This window comes from Dermacentor albipictus, chromosome 8 (genome assembly GCF_038994185.2).
Source record: "Dermacentor albipictus isolate Rhodes 1998 colony chromosome 8, USDA_Dalb.pri_finalv2, whole genome shotgun sequence".
Lineage (NCBI taxonomy): Eukaryota > Metazoa > Arthropoda > Arachnida > Ixodida > Ixodidae > Dermacentor > Dermacentor albipictus.
This window is the reverse complement of record NC_091828.1, coordinates 59,069,399-59,093,494: the sequence shown is the minus strand read 5'-3', so window position 1 is coordinate 59,093,494 and position 24,096 is coordinate 59,069,399. Positions and strand designations below refer to the sequence as shown.

Below are 24,096 nucleotides of genomic sequence, written 5' to 3'. Positions count from 1 at the left end.
GTTTGACACGTGGGTGTTTGGCAGGAAAATATTTGTAGTATCCGACCATAACCCTCTTGCGTACCTCACTCAGTCCACGCCTCAGGGAGCAAAACTTACGCGTTGGGCTTTAGCGCTACAGCACTATGATGTAGTGGTGCGACACAGAAAGGGAATCGCACATACTAACGCCGACGCACTTTCGCGTCTGACGAACCATTGCTGGGAAAAGGATGTAGAAGACAGGGAACCCGCAGTGACGAACAGTGGAGACAAGGAAACAAGTGTGGTGTGATGTGATATGACTGCGGTAACCACACAGACGACCTTGGACGATGAACTCATGCTGCCGCATTTCTGTGTGTACCTTGTTGTTTTAGTGTTTTTTTGTTTTGGCGTGTGTCGTCATCTAAGCTCAATGATGTATGTTTGTATGTTTTCCTCCCAAGCTAGAGGCTGACAGTGTCCTTCCGGCTCATATTTGTACGATACTGCATATTATAGTTTCAGGACGCGAGCCTTGTTGCATCAGGGAAGCCTTACTATTTGTTTCGTTTGTGTATTTGCTTTGTGTGTGTTTAGGTTGTACCTATTTTACGGTGAAACTTATTCATGTGTTCACACTTTCTACGGAATGTGCCGCGTAGAGTGCTCATCATATGGCGCTGGCATTTATTTGTGTTGTTTCAGTAAACGAGCCAGCTTACTTGGGCGAACCAGCGAGCCAGCTTACTGTCATGAGCAAGGCGCGGCTTACGCATTTCCTACGTGTGCGAACTCAGACCATCGTTAAAACGCGCTGCCTAAGATTGGCTGGTAACTTTTAATTGTCATGTCCAGATGCGGCGTATGTACAAGTTTACACGCAGCATGCTTTTGTTTTGGTTTGTTTTGGTTTCTGCTTCGACAACACTGTAAGCGAGTTGTTGTCTCGTCTTGGGTGGGGGGTGTAAGCCCCGCTACGGGCGGCTGCAAAACAAACCCATACGGACGGCGCGGGCCATCTGGGCAGGGGACATGCGTCTCGACGAGATTGTTTCCACACTTGAGTAATGGCTGTTAACGGTTGACCCAGAGCGGGGCCTTGCAAGCAAGCAGAGTAACCACGCCGTCGGCACCCAGGGCTGCCGCACTGCTCGGGGAGCGCAGAAGGCCATCAGCGCCACGTTTGCGGTCGCGCCTCACAGTAAAAAAGGGAGCTTCGAACCCCCGTCGCATTGTGCTTCCTGGGGATCCCCACAGGCGTTTCCCTTGCGCGCGGCCGGCTGGCGGGGGTAAACTCCTTCCCAGCTGGGATCTCCCCGACTGGGCGTCAAACGCCGTAACGGGTGGGCCCGTCTGACTTCCGCGGTGCTCTCATCGGCGCCCTTGAAGAGTGCTTGGTTCGGGTCTAGCCGCGGGCAACGGAGATAGCGCGGCCTCAAGCAGGCGCGCCAGCCTCATTGACTTTGACGGCTTTGCACCGCGCGCTGACCGGCGTAGGGATTCTTTGAGCCACAAAAGACCCTGCCGTTTTGTCTCGGTTCCGAGGCGCCGTGGGAACGTCTTCTTCGGCTTACGGCCCGGACACGAGGCCGACCTCGGCGGGTGGGCAATTATCCCGGGCTCCTCTGTGACAGTTTGGCTTGCAAACAATTGCTTGTTTAAGGCGCCGCATGGCCTGCGGGTTCTTGGAATCCGATCGCGTCGCGCACATGTTCGAGCACTGGAAAACATGGTCCCGACGTTCCCAGGCTTTAGGGATTTGTGAATGTATTTTGTTAGTCAGTGCTTGTTGCGCCGGCTGTGCTCGAGAGCCGTTGCTCGGAACTTGCGATGTGTACAGCTGGCATGACCCTCACCCCTTTGTTGTTGTATATTGTGTATTTCGGGTGAGGATTCTGCACTGTGAACTGTACTAAAAAAGATGTTCTTTGACTTTTGGTTGTTCGGCTGGCCAATCCCGCACGCAAGTTCTGCTGAACGCAGTGATTGGTGAATGGATTGTCCAGTTGAGACGCAACCCGGCGGCAATTCGCCAGCTATGATTGTGGGCGGAGCGTTACGTCTACAAAATGCGGACGCAGCGCTCCAAAGGGGAGTTCTGGACCTGGCTTCGGTGCTAAGCACCATCGGCTCTGCCGAAATAGGGTCGCCCTATGTGGTCCAAACCAGTGTAGCTATTTGTAACCGATGTACTGTTGAAACTATGCAATCTTGTAACCGAACTTTGTAATCTTATCTGTAAATACAAGTTGTTGTTCGTTCGTTACTGCAGCGGCTTTGTCCTTTCGAACCTAAGTCACCCATTGAGCCACCTGTGCAGACCGTCTCTGACGGTGTGTCTCGGACGCCGACGGTGGGGGTGAATTTTAACGAACCAATCGATCCATCGCTTTGGCATCGAATTCTTACTACGACATATACAATGGGCAGAAGACAGGCATACAAGATTGAGCCCGAGCGCACGACTATCGGCGGTCGTCGTCTTCGCCAGTCCTCCCATCATCGTTCTCTGCTGCAGCGCCTCGTAGCAATATGGACACTACAGGCGCATTTCTGCCGTCGTCGTCGTCGTGAGGTTCTGTATAAAGTCCAAGGGCGATGAATTCGTCGCCGCGCGCGATATGCTGTATGTGCGAGCGAAAGGTTGCGAGGGTGAGCCTGCAACTGCGAATCACTCTCGCGCACGCAACGGACGAAAGTGGGCAGGGAAGCGCGCCGCCTTCCGTCGCACGAAAGGCTTCGGCGCGAGGGCGGGTGCGTACTACTCCGGGCGGCCGTGCGGGCCCGGCCGGGCCGCTTTATCCGGAAAGCCATGTGCGACTCGTACGGAGTCCGCTCAGCGCTGCATTTTCGCGACTTAGTTGGCGTTGAGGCGAGCGGCTGCACGAAGGTCAGTTCGCTCTCTGCTGCTGCCGCGTTTCCTCACTGGAGCGTTTTGACAGAGAGTTTCCGCGGACATCGAGTGAGATGTGTTCATGTTTGCTTGTGCGCGCGTGACACCATGTTTGTTAATTGGTTAGTAGGTCTATGTTTACAAGTCTATATGGCCGATAAAACTACTATCCTGACTTCTTATAGCTCTCCACTAGTTTGCTATCGCAGTGGACGCTTCTCCTTTATGCGAAACTGCGACTTTTCTTTTTTGGGCGTCGTAGATCTGAAATAGTTAGTACTGTACCGTTCGAAATTATCTAAAATATTGTTCCTCGTGAAAGCAAACGGAGTTGCCGTGCGAAGCATGCTTAGTTTGGATTGCTCGTGCAGTCGTCTGCTAGCCACAGGTGTGTACACGTGCGCGTGCGGCGTGTGTGTCTTCTGAAGTTTGTGCCGTACTTGGGGCGCACTCATAATGGCTTGTCGGCCTTTCTCTCTCTCTCTCTTTTTTTTGACGGTGAACAGCTGCCATGTCTGAGCTGTAATAATTTCCGTATTTTTCTCCAGCTTACGTTCAGTTTTGTTGCCGCCCAATGGCTTTAAGCATATCACGAAATGCGTTTGGCGCTGTTCTCAAGAAGTTGTTGCCACGGCGGCCGCATTTCGATGGGGGCGAAATGCGGAAACACCCGTGTACTTAGATTTAGGTGCACGTTGAAGAACCCCAGATGGTCGAAATTTCCCGAGTCCTCTACTACGGCGTGCCTCATAATCAGAAAGTGGTTTTGGCACGCAAAACCCCATAATTTAATTTTTTTTTCAAGCAGTTGTTGAGTGGTCGCTGCGGCTCGTGAATGCATGGAGCACTCTAGCGGCATTATGTGGCATTAATTAGCCGAGTATGGGATCAGCGGTGTAAAATGATCCGGCATGGAGCAAGGCGAACGTGCTCAGACAGCACGTAGAAATGGTGAGCACAAATTGTGCGGCTGAATGTCAGGTCCCAGCTTTGCCTGACTTTCCGCGCTTCTTTCATTTGCAGTAAAACGATTCTCCGCGTTCTCGCAAAAAATAAAGAAAAATGAACGATAGAAGAAGTAATTGGAGGTGGCGTATCCGTCCTTTGGGGATGATCGTCGACTTTCGCGAAATTAGTGATCTCTATTTTGATGGATGTGCGCTTGGTGATGTGTTGTACAAGACTACTATTGTGAAAACCGGCACATACCCATTGGGGCATACCCCATGCGCTGTCTGTCGGTCTTCCTACCTAAAAGGTTTCAACGACAGCGGCGTTTATCACATAACAGTACGCGTTCCTGGCGCCTAGTGCACAAAAAAAAAGGAAAAGGGAATAATAGAAATGAAGAAGCCCTCTCTTTATCTGGTACAGGAAGTACACGTGAAACGTCGTCATAGACCGCAGCTTCTGTGGTAAAAAGAAATATAGATATATATATATATATATAAAGCAGAAGAAAGCACGCCCTATCTGCGTGTTTGAGAATCGCCGTCTTTTACGGGCGCTTGACACGACCGCAAGGCGCAGCTTCTTGTCCGCTTGACGACGATTCGTCGCGTGTCTCCGGAGGTCGGTGACCTGTCTTGACGCGTGCTCCTATGCGCTCGGCCTTTTGTATAGGGTGTCGAGCGTGGCCTCTTTCTGTTCGTCGGACTATAAGTGGGCCGAAGAGCTGCCGGAACGCATATAGTTGCATAAAAGCGTGGACAATCGAGCCAGAAAGCCTCTAGATTAACGTTTTCTGGAGGGTCCCGTCTGTCGCGTCTCTGTGGGAGCACTGCGACCGCGAAGGTGTGACAGCGTGCATAAAGAAATAAATAACCCGGAACTAAATGACTTAATAGACTACATGCGACCTCACGTTACAGAGCTTGCCAGACGGGCTCGTCGTCTGCTGTCTCTGCCGCCGAAAGCCCAGCCCCGCGATATTCGCAATAAAATTAAGCTGTTTTTTGACTAAGCGGTGTAATAAAAAGACTGAGGTTTTCCAGCGCACGAAAAGGGACAAAAGACAGTGGCAAGACGCGGACACAGCGCTAACTTCCAACAACTGTTTTATTCCACGAAGGTTCCACGAAGAATTGTTGGAAGTTAGCGCTGTGTCCGCGTCTTGCCACTGTCTTTTGTCCCTTTTCGTGCGCTGAAAAACCTCAGTTATGGAATACCAATAGGCCCTAACCTAGGCTCTTTCAAATAAAAAGACCCTGTGTTGATTTGGAGTTGTAAAATCAATCGGCTCACTCACTCTGTCAGTCAAGCAGTGAATGAGTGAATCAAGTCAAACTCGTTTTCACGTCGGTATCTCATCTGCATGCAAAACCAGGGGCGGGGAAGAGCGCTGGAGACGGTCTCGCGCTACAGTCAACTGGCACAGCTAATTTCGCGACGATATACGCGCACGCCCTTGAAGCAGCGCGTTTGTTTTGGCTTCGTGGCACATACCGCACGACCATCGCGAACAAGCTACGCCCTTAATCGCCGTCCCCACACTTATGCCTCTGTATTTTGTATGCAGATATATGCAGCCATTGTATATACGGACAGGAACAGTGCACGGCTTCGGGAAGGACGGACAGGAAGCAGGTAATAATGATAACAGTAACTTTCAAAAAATTTGACCACCCTCGCATTGTCGGAATCGAGGTTATGCGAAGCACGTTGCAGACACCTGACTATATCCAGCACTGTTTGCGGTCCCGCAAACCGTTACCAGATGAACCAACGCGTTTGTGTAAATTGAGTAGTCGTGTTTGTGTGGGTTGGTAACGCACGTGTGACAGCATGCACGACTACTAGGACGTCGAAGACGATCGTACGTCAGCAAAGACTTATCTACGCCGGCCGTTCGACGCGAGCTCACGACATGACGATTGTTGGGTTGCGGCCACGTGGACCGTGGACGAGCGTACGAGAGAAAAACGGAGTTTGCGACGTCATCAGCAACTGCGTGTTATATAATCGTACGTACTTTTGGCTACGTCATGTGGCGTATGCTGAAACGACGATGCCATCTGTATTCCGGCGGAGAAATGTTGTAACGTGATTAACATGGGCGATGATGAGGTTGGTACAACGTCGCAGTTTCTGTGTAGTTTAAACTACTACGAAGAAAACACGGGTCAAGGTGAACAGGTCCCGGATGTCGTGCAGTCTCACACGGCACCTCAAAGTGCGAGCTGTCAGAACTATAAACGAGGAAGTGGCCTAGTGTTTCAAAGGTATGGCTGCCTTCTGAACGAAGTACGCGTACGATAAAGAAGAAAAAAAAATGGAAAGGAAACGATCGTGGCCTAGTGGTTAGAGCATCGGGCTACTGCGCTCCAGGGCAGAGGCTCGACTCTTCCATCGGTCACACATTATTTTCTTTATCTTAAAGTGAGGCGACACAGAAGCCTACCTACCTACCGCAATGTGCCACGATGGAGGCAAAGAATGCTTCGCGTTAAGAAGCTGTATACTAAAGACACGGCCTCATACAATGGGTGTGCGAAATCTGCAGCTTTTTGTGAGGCTTGCGTTGTGTTTAGGTGTACGCATCCCGAAGGCGCCTGCTGTATCTGCATACGCAAGCTGCGCGGCATACTTTCGCGTCGGTGACGTCGTGCCTGTCCCAGCTACAGCTTCTATAGAAGCTGTAGCTGGGACAGGCACGACCCACGACCCACGCGCGCCTATAGGCGCGCGTGGGTCGTGTTTCTTGGAAACGGTGCGCGAGACGCTTTCGTGTTCAACGACCGTGCAGCGGTGCCCACGTTGCGTCACACTCGATTCCCGGCGCCGAGGCCGCGAGTGAGCTTTGCGTCGTCCCATCTCTTACACGAATCGCTTTCGGAATGACTGATTCAGTGTTTTTACTCGTGTGTCAATTTTTTTTTTGCACATTATATCCTAGCTACAAACATATATGATGCGGGGACGCCTTGTTCTTCCAACATAATAAACTCAAATGTTCCAAAGCAGCAGAGGCTTTTGCCCAAAGCCGATGTAAGTTCAACATCAAATCAAATCAATTGTTTTTTTTTCTCTTTAGAAGCCGGAAGAATAGGGCGGCTGCTAAAAGCTGTACCTTGGTGAACAGCTTCGCAGCGCGGCTGTGCCCGTATTTGCAACAACGAAATAAACCTCACGAATACAGTATACGTGCACAGTGAATATAACGTGAGCGGTCAATTTAGTACGAAGTCGGATACTCGTAAAATGCTATATTTCTGTAAATACCCCCCCCCCCTCCTCTAGCTTACTGTTTCGGATATGCGCGAATAAAATGTTCTACGCGCATTCAGAGGCAGAAAGATCAAAGCAATGAATGAAAGCACGTTAAACACTTCTGCAAGCCGTCATCGCCACCAAGAAGCAAGCGTCTTTAACGAAATAAATAAAGATAGGGTATAGAATATAACAGCAAGAAAAAAAAAAACAAACAAGGAAACGCTGTGGGGGCGCACGCTCTATAGTAATGGGCGCCCCTCGAAGTGTGCGCTTCTGTCACATGTGGGCCCACCGAGCCCTGCTATCCGAATTCGATTCAGCAAGGACTCGAAAACTGCTGTGTAGTCGCTATACCGTATTCCTAGGTGCGGGCAGTGCAACCCGGACGAAGGTCGGTAGACCACTGCGGAAGTATACGCACTGGTCTAGCGATGCTGGCGTTGCCAAGAACGGCGTTCTCCGGATGTCGCCACTGACCCCTCCTTCGATGGTGCGGCTCCGACAGAGAGGGTTTCCGAGGCGGGCGGCGTCGCGCGCTCACAGCGGGCTTCTACACAGCGGGCGGTTCCAAGGTCCCCCCCTCCGTGCTTGCATGCAGCGAGGGCTGCCTGCCGCTCGTCCCGACGGGTGCGGGCGAGTCCGTTGCATGCGCGAGCATATCCCCCTTTTTCGAGACCGTCGACGGCCCGGGAATTCCAAGCGCGTGTCCCGCTTCCCGCGCGTTTACAGTGGATTACAGCACCTCTTCCGAGGCAACCTGCGGCTACTAGCTGTTGGTGCGCAACAACGGCTTCTTGGGTCTGTGTGTTAGCATTTGTTGAGAGACACGATTTGTGGGCCAAATGTAGACCCAGAAAAGAAAGGAAGACGCATTGAGGGCGACGCGGGTGGACGCCAGTTTCTATACCTTTCTTCTGTGTGCGTCCTTTTATCACGAGCAGACGTGTGCTACGGATGCTGTTTTGCCCTTCTGGAGAACACAGGGAAAGCGGCGTCGCGCTTCGGTGGTGCACGAGATGAGAAAACGGTCAGCGCTTTTTCACAGCGAAGCTGTTTCCGGCTAGGCTTCCGTGCATTTTACGTGTGTGTGTATGCAAAAACCGTGGGCCGATCCCGGAGATAGCACAGTGCCGGACCGACCCGCGGCGGAAGTGAAGCAGGCTTCAACCGCTCCTCCAACTTGCAAAAATTAGTCTGATATCTTGGGTCCAAATAGAACCAGTATCAGATATTAAGCTGATAAGAACAGATACTGCACTTTGACCCGCGTCGGCAATGTCTACGCACGCACCGCCCTCTATTTGTCGGCCTTCCAAGCGCTTGCGTATCTCCTTTCCTTCTGCTCTCTGGTGGCGGCGGTCGCGTCGAAACGTCACGCGTGTCTATAGTTTCCACCGGCTCCTCAGGGTGGCGGTTCCGTCGTACACGCGTATATGAATATCACCCTGAATGAGTTCGTACATTTGTTCAAAATTCAGTGTCACCTCTGTGTCGTGTGCTGGTCGTGCACCTTCACAGAGTGGAATCGCTTATTTACACAGGCGCTGTTTATGGCTATAGACTGCCGTGCATTTCCTTTGCTTTTTGCTTGGCACTTATACTCTCCTTGCTCCTTGCGCCTCAGACCAGCGTATGGACCCAGGTACTCAGCTGGGACGTAGTGTTTGCGCGTCGTACAAGCCTGATGAATCCAGCGGATGCCAGGACGCTGCACTGGCTCCGTTGCAGAGCCGATTGAGCGGACCGCACCCATGCGGCCTCTATGCATGCGGCCACTTCGTCGTCTTTTGCAATGAAACGCGCAGAGCGTTTCCCGAGGCCTTGTAATCCACCGCACGGTGGCCCCGCGTGCGCCGCCGATGCCGTGTCGACGCGGTGTCAGCGCGAACGGACGCCAAAGTGGTCGGGGGTGCGAACGCCCTTGAAGTGTTCGTTTAATTGCTATCGCAATAGAAGCGAAATAAAGGGCGCAGGAAAATTGTGCACTTACGCTGATGATAGTGAGCTAAAGAAAGAATTGACCCTTCATTCTACAATCCCTAAGGAGGCACGTCGAAGCGTCGGGAGGGGAGAGGGAGTGGGAAGTGAAAGTGGACAGACAAAGAGGGAGGATGAGGGGTAATAGACTCCCCCGCGGGGTGGTCCTCAGCAAAGTGGCCGGCGTTGTAGCAGCGGGCGCTTACAAGGTGGCGATTCCAATTGCATCTCGAAACTCCAGCAGGCTTCGCAGCGCACGGACCTGCGGGCGCACTGGGAACATCATCTGGGTCCAGTCTCTGTGCCCGCTGGAAGGCCGTAGCGTCTGTAAGCGGTGACGACTGCGCAACGTGCGTGCGTCAAGGATGGGCAGGCACAGTTGAAGGTGCCCCAGAGTCTCGGGGTCCCCGCACCTCTCGCAGGCAGGCGACGTGGCGCGGCCCTTGGCGCATTGCCGAGCCGCAGTCCAGGTGCAGCCAGTCCGCAAGCGCGCTCTCTGTTACCCCAGCAGCTGCCGTATGGCCTCACTAATTGTTTCGCACGTGTTCGTCGGCGGGTCGCCGTGGTATCCGCGCGGTAATGTACCTGCGCGCCACCTCTCTCGGAGGACAACTTCTGGTATAAAGCCGCGCGGCACGTTGTCTTCTTCTCCTTGTTTTAATAACGTTACTCTAAAAGAGAAGTCGGCACCGTCATGCGGTGTACTGGCGACCGCTCCTTACATCACCAACACTCTGCATGGAGTCGCAGAGCACGAACGCACACCAAGTTGTGCGCGCGAGTTGAAGAAGAAACGCTGTCCTGTCGCAGCGCAAGATGCTCGATTTAAAATGCCACTTTCGCGCGTTGCTGGAATGGCTTCGGCAACATTAATGGCCTCCGTGAGCATGAAATTGATTGAAATTAAAGATTACGACGCTTAACGCCCCGAACCAGCGCACGTGCAGAGTAGTTCAGAGCTTCTAATTAGTTTTGACCATCTGCAATGTCATCTAATGTGCACTCAAAGCACAGTGCACCATAGTATGTCTGCATTAGGCGGAAAGCGGGAACACAAACCGCGAGTTCGTGCTCGCAAAATCGCGAGCAGTTGAAAGTCTCAGTGAAAGCGTGCCTCACAGTCGTTTGCCTTTTTCTTGCTCATATAATCCTGGCGGTCTCCAGCTCGACTTGTAGCGGCGGATTATTTTTCAAACGAAAAGAGGAAGTAAAAAAAAAAAGGTGCCTTGGTCCCCAAACAGATGGTGTAAGCCGTGTTCCTGATGGTAGAGCATATCGCAGGTTCTCGCTTATATTTCACGCTTTTTAGAGCACGAAATGTCGAGCTCGCGTTTCGTATAGTCTCACTGCTGGTGCCGCCGTGTTGTCTTTATCCGAATCGTAAGGGTGGACACCAATTTCATGCCCGAGCGAACTTCCTTTTGATTTTATTTTTTCCCTTTCTTTTTCTAGGCCACTTAAATACACTTATAGTTCTCAGATCCGTTACTGTAGCCTCCTGTCCTAAAGTTTAGCGTACCCGGCTATTGCAGCTTCCGTTTTCTCAGCGGCCTCATCGTGGAGCGTCATTGTTGTGTGCGCGGTCGCACCTAAAAGATCTTGATTCGCGCCCAGCTTCTCGCTAATCGCTGGCCCAAACATGGTGATAGCGCGCAGCCGCATCGTGTTCTTTTTTCTCTTCTCCACGCTTGGCCGCTGGAACGGAATGTATTGTTTGCGAGGCCAACACAGCATCTCTCTTTCTCTCCCTCACTTTCCTTCACCCTTTCTGTCGCCCTCTCCCATCCTGTTCGGAGATTTTAAAGTCTTGCCAGCAAGACTGCTCAGCTGGGGCGCGCGCCCTTCTTCTATACGGCTGCACATCGTGAGCACTGGACCGCGCATGCTCCGAGCAGAAGAGATAAGCTCACCTCTACAACTCCGACTGGTGACCGCCTTTCTTTTCTCTCTCTCTTCTTTCTTTCTTTCTTCGTGACTAAAGCTCCCCGGCCCGTGATCTCGAATACACTCGTACTACACGCCGAGCTCGCAGTGATGTCTATATAGATGCTTATCGCTCTCCTCTTGTATTCCCATCTGAAACGAGAACTACGTGCTATTTGCGGGTCTCCCCCGAAAATACCGAGGCCAGCTGCCCGCCGTCTTGATACAGGCTGTCCCATGGTCACGTTCCTCGAGATTCGCGAAAGGGGCCGCGAGCTTTAATTGCTCGGAGGTTGGAAGTCCGTACACACACACACACCACGTGTTCCCGACGAAGGGCTATTAAAGCGTATAGCCGCTGGTGATTTCGATGTTCCTTTGTCGGGAGCGCGTGCTTATATAGGCCGGGCGAGAGATCGCCCTCCGAGCAAGGGCGCCTCGAATCGGCCGGCCGGCGTATGTGGATCGCAAAGCAAGAATCGTTTCACGCCTGGCTGCCCTAAACGTCCGGCGCGCTTCGGGAGTGCACACTTTTCATTCCGTTATGCGCGGCTGCGCTGCGGAAAACTCTCCTTGTTTCGACACGGTCCACGGTGTGTCGTACGGTGTTTCGCAGGCTGTGTGTGTGTATACATACGAAACGAAGTGTCTGAAAGCGGCTATTTTCGTTAAAGAAGAAAAAGTAGATGGCGGTGTAGCTAATCTCTTTTTTGCCGAAATCGTCTTCGCTCCTTGTGTCCAAGAGGAAGGGAATGGAAGGGAAGAATCGTGCTTTCAAAGCCGTCATTAGATAAACGAGAGACATGAATGTATCTATTAAATTCTTTGCCCTCCAAGCGTCCGCTCCTGGCTGGAGTCATTAGTGGCTGGAAGGGGTGGATGAGTTGGGTTTATAGGCCTAAGCGCTACTCACTTAAATGACGTCCTGGTCGATAAAAGTCGTGCCTGGTGGATAAATGTTATGACGGTGTCCAGGACAGCATTGGCCTTGTCCGGTGTTGTCCGTCGGTTTGACACGACAGATCGATGGTGTCAGCTCGACGTCGCAAAGACAGGCTGTCGACGATGAGCGTATGCCTTAGCTGATAAGGGAAATTTGCGTAAAGCCCCCGCTTTGTCAGCTTCGCGGCTTTGATGAAGTGGAGCACGCCGTCGAAGTAACATTGCTCCAAAGGGTGCTGCTGGAGACACTGCATGAGCGAAGTTTAACAAAACGACATTTTGTTAAGCTTAAACTGTTAAACAATTTAACAAACGTAGCTGCACGCCAAGTGTGAGTTGTCTGCTGGAATACGCCGTTCGGCACTGTTCCAGCGGGAATTGCGTAAAGGTGGCGGAAAGAAATAGCACGTTCAGGTGCACCGAAATCGATGCGCATTGAAGTTTTCCATATTGAAGTTTATTACAACTCTAGATGGATACGGTACGCGTGCGGTCGGACGCTGTTACGGAGAGCCGAATTTACCACGAAATGACCCGTGTAACGACGGGGACAGCACAGCCTGGCCACCTTTCTATGGCCGCTCAGCAACACTGCAACTCAGCTAACCACGACTGAGATGAGCGTATACGCTCGGCCAATGACAACGGCGAGATAAAAGTTAGGGAATGACATTTGCCCGCCATCTTTTGTTTTACCCTCGTATATTTTCTCTAAACTTTAAACTAAATAAATTTGGGGGTTATACGAGCAGAAAGCACCATATAATTATGAGACATGGCGTAGTGGAGGGCTCCGGCTTAATTTTGACTACCTGAGATTATTTGAGGTGGAAGGTTTTTTTTCCTTTTCTTTCTTTTGCACTTCGGCCCCTATCGAAGTGCGGTCGCGATCGAACCCGCAGTATCGGACCCTGCAGCGCAGTGAGCCACTAAGCTACCGTGGCGGATGGGTTTTGCATATAGTGCAAGCACGTGCGTTTCGCTTCACCATGCTATCTTACACGTGTATTGTGCAACACCACTGTAACGGAGCTTTTTTTTTTTTGTAGCGAATTTGCCTAATAAGCACCCACAAAACGCCAGAACAACAGCGTACTCAACCGGGCACCTTGAACATATATCGGCTGCCGTCCGGTTACTCCCTCTGTATACTCTGCATCCCAGCGCTGGAGCGCTCTGTTCCGGCGCTGTGTTTTGGAGATATCGGTCATTTCGATATTGGTCCACCGCTCATGTTAACTCTTTCTTCGTTCAAACAGCGAAAGACTCGAATCATCTACCTGCGGAAGCGGTGCACCACTCCAGTCATTCATCGTTCAAGGCACTCATTGAAAATATGACCTAAATATCCCCAACCCTCACGCAAAACCCCAAATGGGGTGTTTGAGGTGTAAATAAATAAATAAATAAATAAATAAATAAATAAATAAATAAATAAATAAATAAACTTAGGGTGCAGTTATGTCGAAGCGCCCGCGCACGCACTCTTCGTTGCACATTCGCGTTGGCAGTTTTCCAGTGCCGCCAGTCGGTGAACAACAGAGTCGGGAAGAGGACTGTCTCCACGCTTTTGCCTTGAAACACGAAGCGGCGACGTCTGCATTCTTCCTCGTCTCAGTGTCAGGACTTGATGCAGACTACGCCGTCGCCCTCGAGTATTTCAGGTTGGCGCTGCTCGATTGCTCTGTGAAGCGGTGCGCGCAGAATAAAAAAATAATAACTCACCGGAGTAAAAAAAAAAGGCATATCAAACATGCTCAAAATGGGGTTTGTTCTGTCTTGGCGATTCGTTGTTATCGTTGTTCTGCCTTATTTTGAGCTCTCAGGGCGCGATCTTTGTAACAAAGGATATTCCTGGTTCTGCTCATTTCTTTACAAAGGCGTTTCACTGCGTAAACGCCTCCCGATAAGCGCCCCAAACTAAACATAACTGAATAAGTAAGTATAAAAAAACATGCAGCAACATTTACGCAAAAGCAAAACGAAGAGGCATGCTATTCTAGTGGAGAATAAATTATTAAGTAGGTAGGGGCGGTGCAAATATTCCAAACTTTCGAATAACAAATCGAATAGTGTCCTATTCGATGCGGTCTTCGAATCGAATAGTCACTATTCTGAAATGCGGATATTTTTCGAATGCTTTTCGAATTTTTCAGAACGTCAGCTGCGCCCAATTAAACATAAAATTAGAGCAAACGTACGGTAGATTTTCACCCCCCCCCCCCGTGCATATTATAGACATAAAGCATGGTATCTTTCGTAGTGGAGCAGGCTACATTGCTTAGGTAGCCATATTTTACAGGCCATACAGCAATGACTCGCGCTTTCTGAATAGTCCTTGTGTATGCGAATAAAGTGCTTGTTTGCTCCTAATGCTCCACTTTTGCTTTTAAGGAACGACGCTTCGTAACGTACTGTGTTATGAAAGAAACTTGCTGACTTTAAGAATACTAGGATGCAAACATCGTGTTGTATTAATTGGGATGACTTTTCATTATTCAATTGAAGAAATGAACGAACAAAATAAATAAATAAATAAATAAATAAATAAATAAATAAATAAATAAATAAATAAATAAATAAATAAATAAATAAATAAATCGGGGGTCTCTCCAATTAGGCGTATGGATCGGAAGTACAGCTATCCGCAATCCATTCTAGAGCGTTGGGCTGCGTTCTATTGATAGAGTAATAACACAGCAGCTGCTAGGTTCAACGGGCCAGGTTGAGCAATTTTGCTCTGGCGTCCTTGTGGCTTCCTATGGTCACAAGCATCGCTTGTCAAACTAGCCAGCATCGCAAGTATGCGAGGGCCATTCAAAAAGTATTTGGCGCTATTTATTTTTAGCCAAATTACGGCTGTATATTCAAAGCCAACATATCAATTCCCATCGGTGGACCTTTCTTGGACCGGCCCGGTCTTATCCGGCGGTAGTCCCGCGGCACGGCGCTGCTGTCAGTTGTTGGAGACGGCGGTTGTGCTTCAGGCGTGCACGGCATACGAGCAACCAAGTGTGACTCGCCGACAAGCTCCGGTCATTTCACTGGGAGAGTCTGTACCGACCATAATACAGTCCGGACCACGCCTCTAGTGATTTCGACATTTTCTGTGCACCGAAGTTCCTGGCAGGACAGCGATTCACGTGCAACGATGAAGCCAAGAGAGTCCGACGGTGGTTCCACAGTCAGCCGGACGAATTCTACCACACGGGCATCTCAAATTTGGTACTGCGATGGGACCACCTCTGAACTGGTGTGGGGTTCTATGTGGAAAAATGGTATAAGATACTTAAAATAGTACGTACATTTGCAATTACCTGCATGTACCTTATTTTTGGCTAATAAAAATATGGGCAAATACTTCTTGATTCGCCCTCGTGTATCGATTTCTTTGCATCGCATCGCACCGATTAAACGCTCGAGGCAGGTAGTGGGGGCGACCGTAAGAATAAACATCCGCTCCACGCGCGTGACAGAGATAAAGCAAGGACGGGAGACTGCCGGCTTTCCTAAATGGACTGTTTGCTAACTTATTTTTCGGAACGGCTCCTCGTTGATCGATTTACGCGGCACAAAAATATAATTGCATACACCTGTAGCTATGCATGAGCTACAAAGGACACCAAATAGTATGGGGCAGGCGTTAATTTTCGCCATCAGGAGGTTATCAGTGCTTTTGTTTTTGTTTTGCCTCCTTCTGTATACGTACGGCGGGGCTCGGTATCCAAGCCACGACAGCAGAACGCCCGTCAGCTGCCCAGCTGCTCAGACCAGTCGGTGAGGCACATTTGTAAAGACTGTCCGGCATGACTCTGATAACAGTAATGCAGACGTGAGAGCGGATATAATGGACATGTACAATGTCGCACTGAATGGACGACTCGTGCGTTTGCCTTTGAATTGCAGCTTTATGTCGTATGGGGGGCTTTTTACTACGCCAGTCAACTTTAAACCAGTAATGTTACACATTACTGGCACGGAAACGTATGCAATATAGTTATGTCAGGCGTTCTCTTGACGGTAACGGTAGAAGCGTGGTTATGTTTTTTGTGATGGAGTGTGGTCGCGAAAACAAGCAAGCCAAGCAACCAAGCAGACAAACAAACAAACCAATTTAAGAAAGAAATCCAATTGAAGAAAGAAAACAGCCACAACAGCGACGAACACGCGTACAGCAGTGACCGCAAGGATGACAGAGACGTTTACTGCAATCTGCAACAGCAAATATATGGCGTGAAAGTTCATACGCAGAGTATGTAAATAACTGTTATAGCCATAAAGCCTGTTTCACATGCAAGCGAAAATGCTCGCGAATCCTGCCGCCGCGCCGCAGAAATTGGTTTCGAGCGGCGGCGGCGGCACCAGCGGCGTGAGCGGCGAGGTTCGGGCAAGTTGGAATTTCATCGCGGCGGCAGAGCGGCAGAGCGGCAGCGCCGCTTCCGAACGGCCCGCTTCCCCACGTGACCAGAGGAGGACTGGTGCGGGAAAGCCTGCACATAGGACGATGTTTATTTACTTGCTACTATCAGCTGTGAAGATTCCCACTCTGAATGCCAGGGCGACATCTTGAATTTGCATCCCCGATGCCATGTACAGGGAAGGAAGCAAAGAAGTAAAGCTGGCGTACTCGGATAAGCGATTTATCAATAAAAGGCGGCGAACTACCTAGTAGCTCAGTCATTGCAAGTCTTGGGCGTGACGGTATAGGTTCCCGCACAACGAAGGGCTTCGTTAGCGACCCTTCAACCAGGTCATGGAGCGCCTCAAACTTTTCTCCAACATCTTATAATACTTCTGAGTACACTCGGTTTCGGCGTTCAGGAGCAGAGGCATCTGCACAAAAATATTGCACAGTAAAGTACTACTTCTGTGCAAACACAACCCACCGCGGTGTGCAACTCGGATTCCTCCTTCCGATTCTCCCAGATAGGTTTCACCCACCAGCGCCGTGGAACCCGGAGTTAGAGCAAAGCCTTTTTTTTAAGGCGAGCAGAAGAAGATCTGTGTAGAATCCTCATGTGGCGCACATAAATCCATCTCTGTTGACACCATGGTTAACACGCTGGCGTCTGTTATGGCAGCGTACAGAGCCGCTCGCGAGTTTGTGCGCCGCATATGCACATTTTATTTACAAAAAAAAAACGCAAAAGATGAGAAGTAAGCATGATTTAGATATTGAAAACGCAGAATATCTATATATAAAATAAAAATTTGAGAAGCAGGGGCAAATCAATGCTTTTGTTAGTAGTCCAAACTACCGAAACTGGCGGAAAGTCCCGCGTTTTTTGCCAGCAACATTGATATTCGCAGCGGCGGAAGACGCGCGGTGGCAATGCATGTGAAACGAAACCTCGCGAAAAGCTTCGCAGCGCCGCGCCGCTGTTCGCTCCATTCGCTCAATCGCTCGCATGTGAAACAGGCTTAAGGCCAAAGAATCAGTACCAGCAGCCAAGCATTGCTAAGTAATAACACAGACGGATGGACGGACGGACGGACGCACGGACGGAGACGGGCGGGTAGAGACAGACAGACAGACGGACGGACGGACGGACGGTCGGTCGGTCGGTCGGATAGATAGATAACAGATAGATGGATAACAGAGATAACAGACAGACAGACAGACAGACAGACAGACAGACAGACAGACAGACTGACTGACTGACTGACTGACTGATAGATAGATAGATAGATAGATAGATAGATAGATAGATAGATAGATAGATAGATAGATAGATAGATAGATAGATAGATAGATAGATCCCCGCAAGTAGACCTCGGAGGACTTTGCTGTTCTGGCTGTAAGTGATGATTTTGCCGCCAATCTTTTAATATATATATTTTTTCCATTCTGCAGTTCAGGTTTCTGCAGTATCGGTTGCTGTAATGTTGCTGTTCCTAGCCTAAGATAAACATTCCAATAGTCGTGGTTTCTCAAGCGTATTCCTGGCGCGTCGCTCTGGTATTTTAGTGTTTAATGTCTTGTCTCGAAATTCACATAGGCTGTGCTAAACGTTGCATCAACGAAACATGGTTCGTATTACGGCAGCAGAGCAATAAAACTTGAAATGATGCATTTTTTATCAGATGACATTAGGTGCAAGGTGGCATTTCAAGTTAGCGGTGCCTATGAATTTAGTCGGCAGCGACATTTGATCATTCAGAACACTGTGACGCGAATAAATTACCGCTTGTGAAATCTCCGCTATCTATTTACCGCGCCTGATAAAGAAACATTTACATTCAGAGCGTTAGCTCCATTTCCTAATCAAATGACGAGCTCATTATTGATTGGTTCGTTCCCACGCTTGCACTCGATATGGTGCTCAGCGTAATGTCCGATAACGCACTATGTTTGGTGTTGCGTCTTTACCCAGTAGAATTACGCAGGAACGCTGTTAATCTATTATCCGATATCTGCAATTTTTATCTTCTAGAAATAATATAAAAATCGCTGAAAGCACTGCTACGGCCAAAATCGAATTTTAGCCGCTAGGCACTGCTAAAGCCCGCTCGATCTAGCGGTCAATCAACTTATACGCAACACAGAATTCATTCAGCGCAACTGCAGTGATCTTCTGTTGACCAAGCTAAGCAAGCCATTTTCAAGCGCGTTTCGATAGACAGATCGTCTCCCGTCTAGTTGAACGTCGCGCGCTTGCGCTATAGCGGATGAGAGTTCCTGGTTGCCACGACAGGCGGCGACACCTGCCTCGGCGGGGCGTTTCGGCGCACTGGCGTCGTCTGCTAGGATGCGGCAATCGTCCGCACGGTCAGCGGCGGCCAGTGGGCGTCCGTCGTGTAGTTTCGATGGCACGCATACGCATGCGCAGGGCTGCAATTTCAGCAAGTGCTGGCACCGTAGTATGCGCGCAGTACCTCTGCAAATTATACGAACCGGCAACAAGATCGAAGTATGCTTTCGGACAGCTTTGTGCATGAAGGGAAAACGACTGAGGCGGAGTGCGCACGTCAGTACTCCTGAAAATAGTCCTACAGTCTTATTTGCGTTCGTTTAAGCTGTCGAAATAGGAAATGTTGCCATCTTTAATGCTGAGACCCTTACTTTAAAACCAGATATAATATACACTGCGGTTTTAAGCGTGAAGTATATTTCCTCGCGTTCTCTTCCGCTTTTTGGCAGACGCGAAATCCTCGCAAGTAGAAAGCTGCGCCGATTCGTGATCGGTTTCACGAAATCGAAGCAGGAATTGGTGTCAGACTCTGCCGCACTACTTGACGCAGTAACACTCGTGCGGAAGCTCCGCCCCTGTAGCCATTGCTGTAGCCTTCACTTCGTTGTCACAGAAAGTTGTCCGCGATAGTTTGTACACGATCATAGTATAGTGCAAAGCGTATTGTTACGGACAGGAGGACATGAGGCAAGGGGACACATGGCTTACTGGCAACTGCTGCGAAATCTGTGTTGCTCATGAGCATATGTGTACATGCGTGTCCGTTCCGCCTTTTGCGAATGTTGATAATCGCCTGCGTGCTTTCTCTCTCTCTCTTTTTTTTTTTGCCTCGAGTTTTCTTTGAAACGAAGTTGTGAATATGGTTTGAAAGCTTCCGCTATATGGTTATTTCTTTCGACATTCTGGTTGCTGTTGCCCCAAGATATTGTTCCACTGTAGATTCCTGTTGATATCCCGTGTTGATATGTACGAATTTGTATGCTGCCATCGGCACAAAGGCATTCTTCATCGAACACAGTTTAGCTACAGTGGAGAAAGATGTCGCATAGAAGAAAGAGGTGCTGTTTCTGCTTCTTTGCATACAGCACAGCTCAGCAACCTAGTTACAGTGGGATGAGAAGGTCGAACGTCATAATCCAAGTAAAAGTCGTGCAAAGAGACTAGATCTCGATTACACTCACGTAGAATACAATGTGTGTTCTACGGATAAAGGGTAGGGTTTAAGCGAAGTCGTTACAGCCCGTTCCTCTATCGCGTCTGTGCGTTAAAAAGTTGGGGGCGTTATGTAAATGCTCTAAATCTATTGAAACAATAACGTACCAATAACAACCGTCTCCACCACTCTATAGATAAGCTACATAATCGTCCGCTCTCCATACTCAGGATACCTGGACACCGATCTCACATGATGTCAGCACGAGCGGTTTTAGATGAAGTGCTGTATTGTTTAAAGAGAGACCGGATTGCGCGACTGACTGTGTGATACCCCGTTACACTGTGTCTCTCTGTTAAGCTGCGTCTCTCTGTATGTCGAACAGTGACACTTTGGGGCTGTGACAGTTTGACAGATTATTTGATGCAAGGTGTTAACTTGTTGCTGATATTTACTTCTTTCCTGTTCTATTTTTTCTCTCAGCCTTCTTTCTACCTACGATGCGCAGTAACCGCTGATGTCCTCAGCTGAACTTCACCTTTTCTTTCTTTCTTCTTCTTCTTTTTTAAAGCGAGACATATTCTTTACTGGATGCTGAGGATGTTTGCCTGACCGTATGCGCCTGGCGCACTACTTTATATGACGTGGGAATGCGTGAAATATTACGCTCATTGCATACTAGAGAAATAAGCGGTGGTATATGTTAAGACTAGGGATGCTGGACTAACTTTTTTTATTCGATTAACGATTATTCGTTCACCATTTTAGCTTTAATCGATTCACCGCATTCGATGAAGGGTTTTTCATCGGTTAATTGATTAATCGAAATTTTTGTAAGACGCGTTCAGATAGTTGAAACACGGTTACCTACTTTTGTAGGATAGTATTTTTAATGTTTGAGTGGTGGAACCAAGTTAGAAATACAAGTGTATAAATCTTGATAAAGAATAATATTTAATTTGGTAAATACTAAATAGAGTTGACACTAGCACCCTCTGAAAAGATACACAATATATGTTATAAAATGGCAGGTAGAGCAGAAATAAATTAGATACGGGGCTCCAGTGAATCCTTCTACAGTGCAGTTAAACAAAAAATGAGAAAAATGGCAAAAGTGCAAGGTGAAGTCCCACTAAAATGTGCAAGATAGTGCAATATTCACCTGGGAAAAGCAAATAAATGGCTTCGGATATTAAGCCACATGCTCCTTTCTACAGAGCGAAGGAATGTCAACTGGCCGTGAGGTTTTGCCGAAACCGACACCTTCTTTGAATGGCCACGCGACAGGCATGCGAGAATAGACGCTCGGAAGCTATAGATTTGCTGCAATCGACTCGAACTCCATCGCTATGTCAATATGCTCCAAACCGGCGCGAATGCTGGGACACGACGATCAACGACTGGGTTGCTATAGCGTGCCTTGGATGGCGAGGACACTTCGAGCGTCCGGCTTCGGGCGGCATGGTGGCGTGTGCGGTGTTGGGGAAGAGAGGGGAAACGCTCGGGGGGGGGGGGGGGGGGGGCTCGGCACCACTATGGACTCGGAAAAAACATTCGATAGTCGCTCTTCCACAGCCGCACTGCTCGTGCTGCACCGTTCTAGCACGATTTCAAAATTTTCGCGCCACTCGAGTCAAACTCTGGAAAATGATTAATCGAACAAGATTAAGTCGACTAAATGAAAGTTGGACATCGATGAATATTAACCGTTTTGCGAGGTACGTTTAATCGACTGATCGTTCACCGATATTACCAACCGCAGTTAAGAGTCACAGAGTGGGATGCCAAGGGAAGGGAAGCATAGTCGAGGACTGCGGGAAATTAGGCGGTGTGATGAAAGAAGTATATTCGCAGCCATAAGATGGGGTCAGCTGGCGCAAGACAAGGGTAATTAGAGATGGCCGGGATGATGTCTTAGTCCTACAGTGGACGCGAAAGTAGGTTGATGACGGCGATGACGAGATAGCAGACGCGGCACACAGCGTGCTGGAGTATGGCAGGCATCGACGGAGGAATGAACCCCCGTCCTTCTTTTCGTCAACAGGCCCTGGTGCAACTGGTGCAGTGCCTGGACCCTGGACAGCGGGGGCTCATCTCCTTCAAGGACTTTGCCGCAGGGGTCATGGCGCTGCTGGGAGCTAACACCGGAAACACCGTCGGTGCGTACTTGTTTGTGCGTTCTTTGAATACCGCAATTACCTGCAGGCCCAGGCAGGAAGGACACAATCAACAGCGTACAGTAATTGAACAGTGTTAGTTATAATAGGAAAAAAAATATATAAACGACAACACTGGTATCGTCATCAAATGGGAGTTTATTGTCACTGAACACAGTATTAGCCCCGAGAAAGAGGAATGGCGCCCTCTCGCGAGTGACGTCACGGCCAGGACGCCGCTCGCTCCGGCTCGCTCGGCTGCCGCGCGCGCTCGTTCCCTTTGTGTATGCTTGGGGTATAGGTGACTCGAGCCGTACGTATTGAAGAATAAGTCGGCTTCTTTCAGCTGCAATACCTTAACCACAGTTTCTTCGTCAAAAGCGTGTGAGTCGAGAAACTTTGCGGCTTGGATATCGCAAGCTAAGCAGCGTTAAAGCGGTCTACTAGGTTTTGCAATGCATATATGCGCCGTGTCTATAGATAAATTTTGACTAAATAAAGAATATCTGCAAATTCAACGCGCGAAGTTGTGTATGATGCTTCGCTAAACACTTAACATTCCTTTAGTATTTAGCTATGAGAGGTATTGCATTTTACGTGGAAGAAAAATTTGGTGATTGGCGTCAACATGTTATCCGATGTTAGAAAGACACTGCCCAGCGAAGCTGTCATCATGATTCCTAATACTCTGGTGTGTTGTTCTATTCAAATATGGCCATTCATTAATGCGTAAAAAATAGTTAGGCGCGCATTTCTTATGAAAATGTTTGCTGCTACTTTCATCCCCCTCTGAAACAGGCCTCCAAAAAACGAATTGCTCATAGCTGCTAACACGACGGCGTGTCATGTAGAGTATTTACATAGTTAATTCACAAACACCATAGTAGCAATCACCTGAGAGAAAAGTTTCGTTGTTTAGATCGACAGCCACTCAATTGAAAGTGATGAAACGTATCATAGTGGCCCTCAGTAGCCTTTATCGACAATATGGCACACCCCTGATCACGTAACGGTAGCAAACGACTGTCCGTATGGCGAGGCACGCTATGTTCGCGAAACCCATCAGTTCACTTCAACTTCGAATTAAAACCATAAAGCCTTTTTTTACAGCGCCAACTGGAATGGCTGAAGTATTCTCGAGCTACTACTACGCAGCTTAGATTGCCTACAAAAGGAAAATTCAAGCACCTTTTGTCTCACCATGTCTCGATCCAGCGTTATTTAATTATACAAACGGATAACTATTCGCTTCGTCGGTACTTAAAAGAGAACCTTGCAGGCTAATTTAAGTTTGCTCCAATCCAATCGCAAACATTAATAAAGAAAGTATACCACAAGCCTTGCATATACTTTCACTTGATTTCTGACCCTCCACAGGGGGAATTTCGATATCTTCAATATGTCCCATACTACTAGTCATTGACGCTTCGACTGCTTTCTGGCTGCAGCTATGTGGTCCAGCAGGCATACTTCACTAAAAAAATTGGGCCGAGCAGCCTGTGTCAGTTTGCCAAACAGATTCGTCATGTATATTCCTCAAGCAACAAGCACCAGTAAATTTCTCAAGTGAGTTTGATTTGATTTAATTTATTAATTTCCATTTACACACACACATGTACAGAGGAGTGGTAAATGGAGGTGGATGAGGGAAAAAAGCCGCACAGACGCGGCTTGAGGTAATCTCACCCTCTTAGGTACAATATGGCTGCATGGGGTAACCCATCAAGCGCCATATAAATTACATTTATATAGTGGCCATAAAACATTGCAGTTATACAATATATGAAAGCACAGTGAAATATTTCCACGGTAACAATGCAAAACACACTGCAGAATTGAAATAAATAAATGATATACACTTGGTAACATAGACAAAAAAAGAGGAACATAACATGCATTATTAATCATTAACAAACGCGCTCTAAAGAGGTGAGTTGAACGTGTAGCACGGAAAAGGGAATATATATTGGTACATTCCTATTTGTACTCTGTAAATAGCTGTAAGCCTTCATTAACTTTACTTCAAATTTCCGCCGCTTAAAAAAAATAAACACGTGAAGAACCGCCTAATGTTGACAAGCAGTTAAAGAAGCAAGTGAGGCGTGTAGAATCTAAGCTCCAGTATTAGTTAAGTCACCGTGCTACTGCCGAGCGTTTCTGTGAGGAAATGGAAAAATTCGATAT

At 48.7% G+C, this 24,096-nt stretch overlaps 1 protein-coding gene and 1 pseudogene across 2 annotated transcripts in view; one reads left to right on the top strand and one right to left on the bottom strand.

The window, feature by feature from the left end:
* LOC139048797 (rab11 family-interacting protein 4A-like) overlaps positions 1-24,096 on the top strand; it is a 280,271-nt gene that overhangs the window by 121,585 nt on the left and 134,590 nt on the right. For both annotated transcript variants that reach the window (XM_070523451.1, XM_070523450.1), the window contains exon 2: positions 21,801-21,915. In XM_070523451.1, coding sequence (XP_070379552.1) covers positions 21,801-21,915 — 115 coding nt within the window. The remainder of the gene's footprint in view (positions 1-21,800; positions 21,916-24,096) is intronic.
* LOC139049350 (U2 spliceosomal RNA) lies at positions 8,167-8,346 on the bottom strand (annotated as a pseudogene).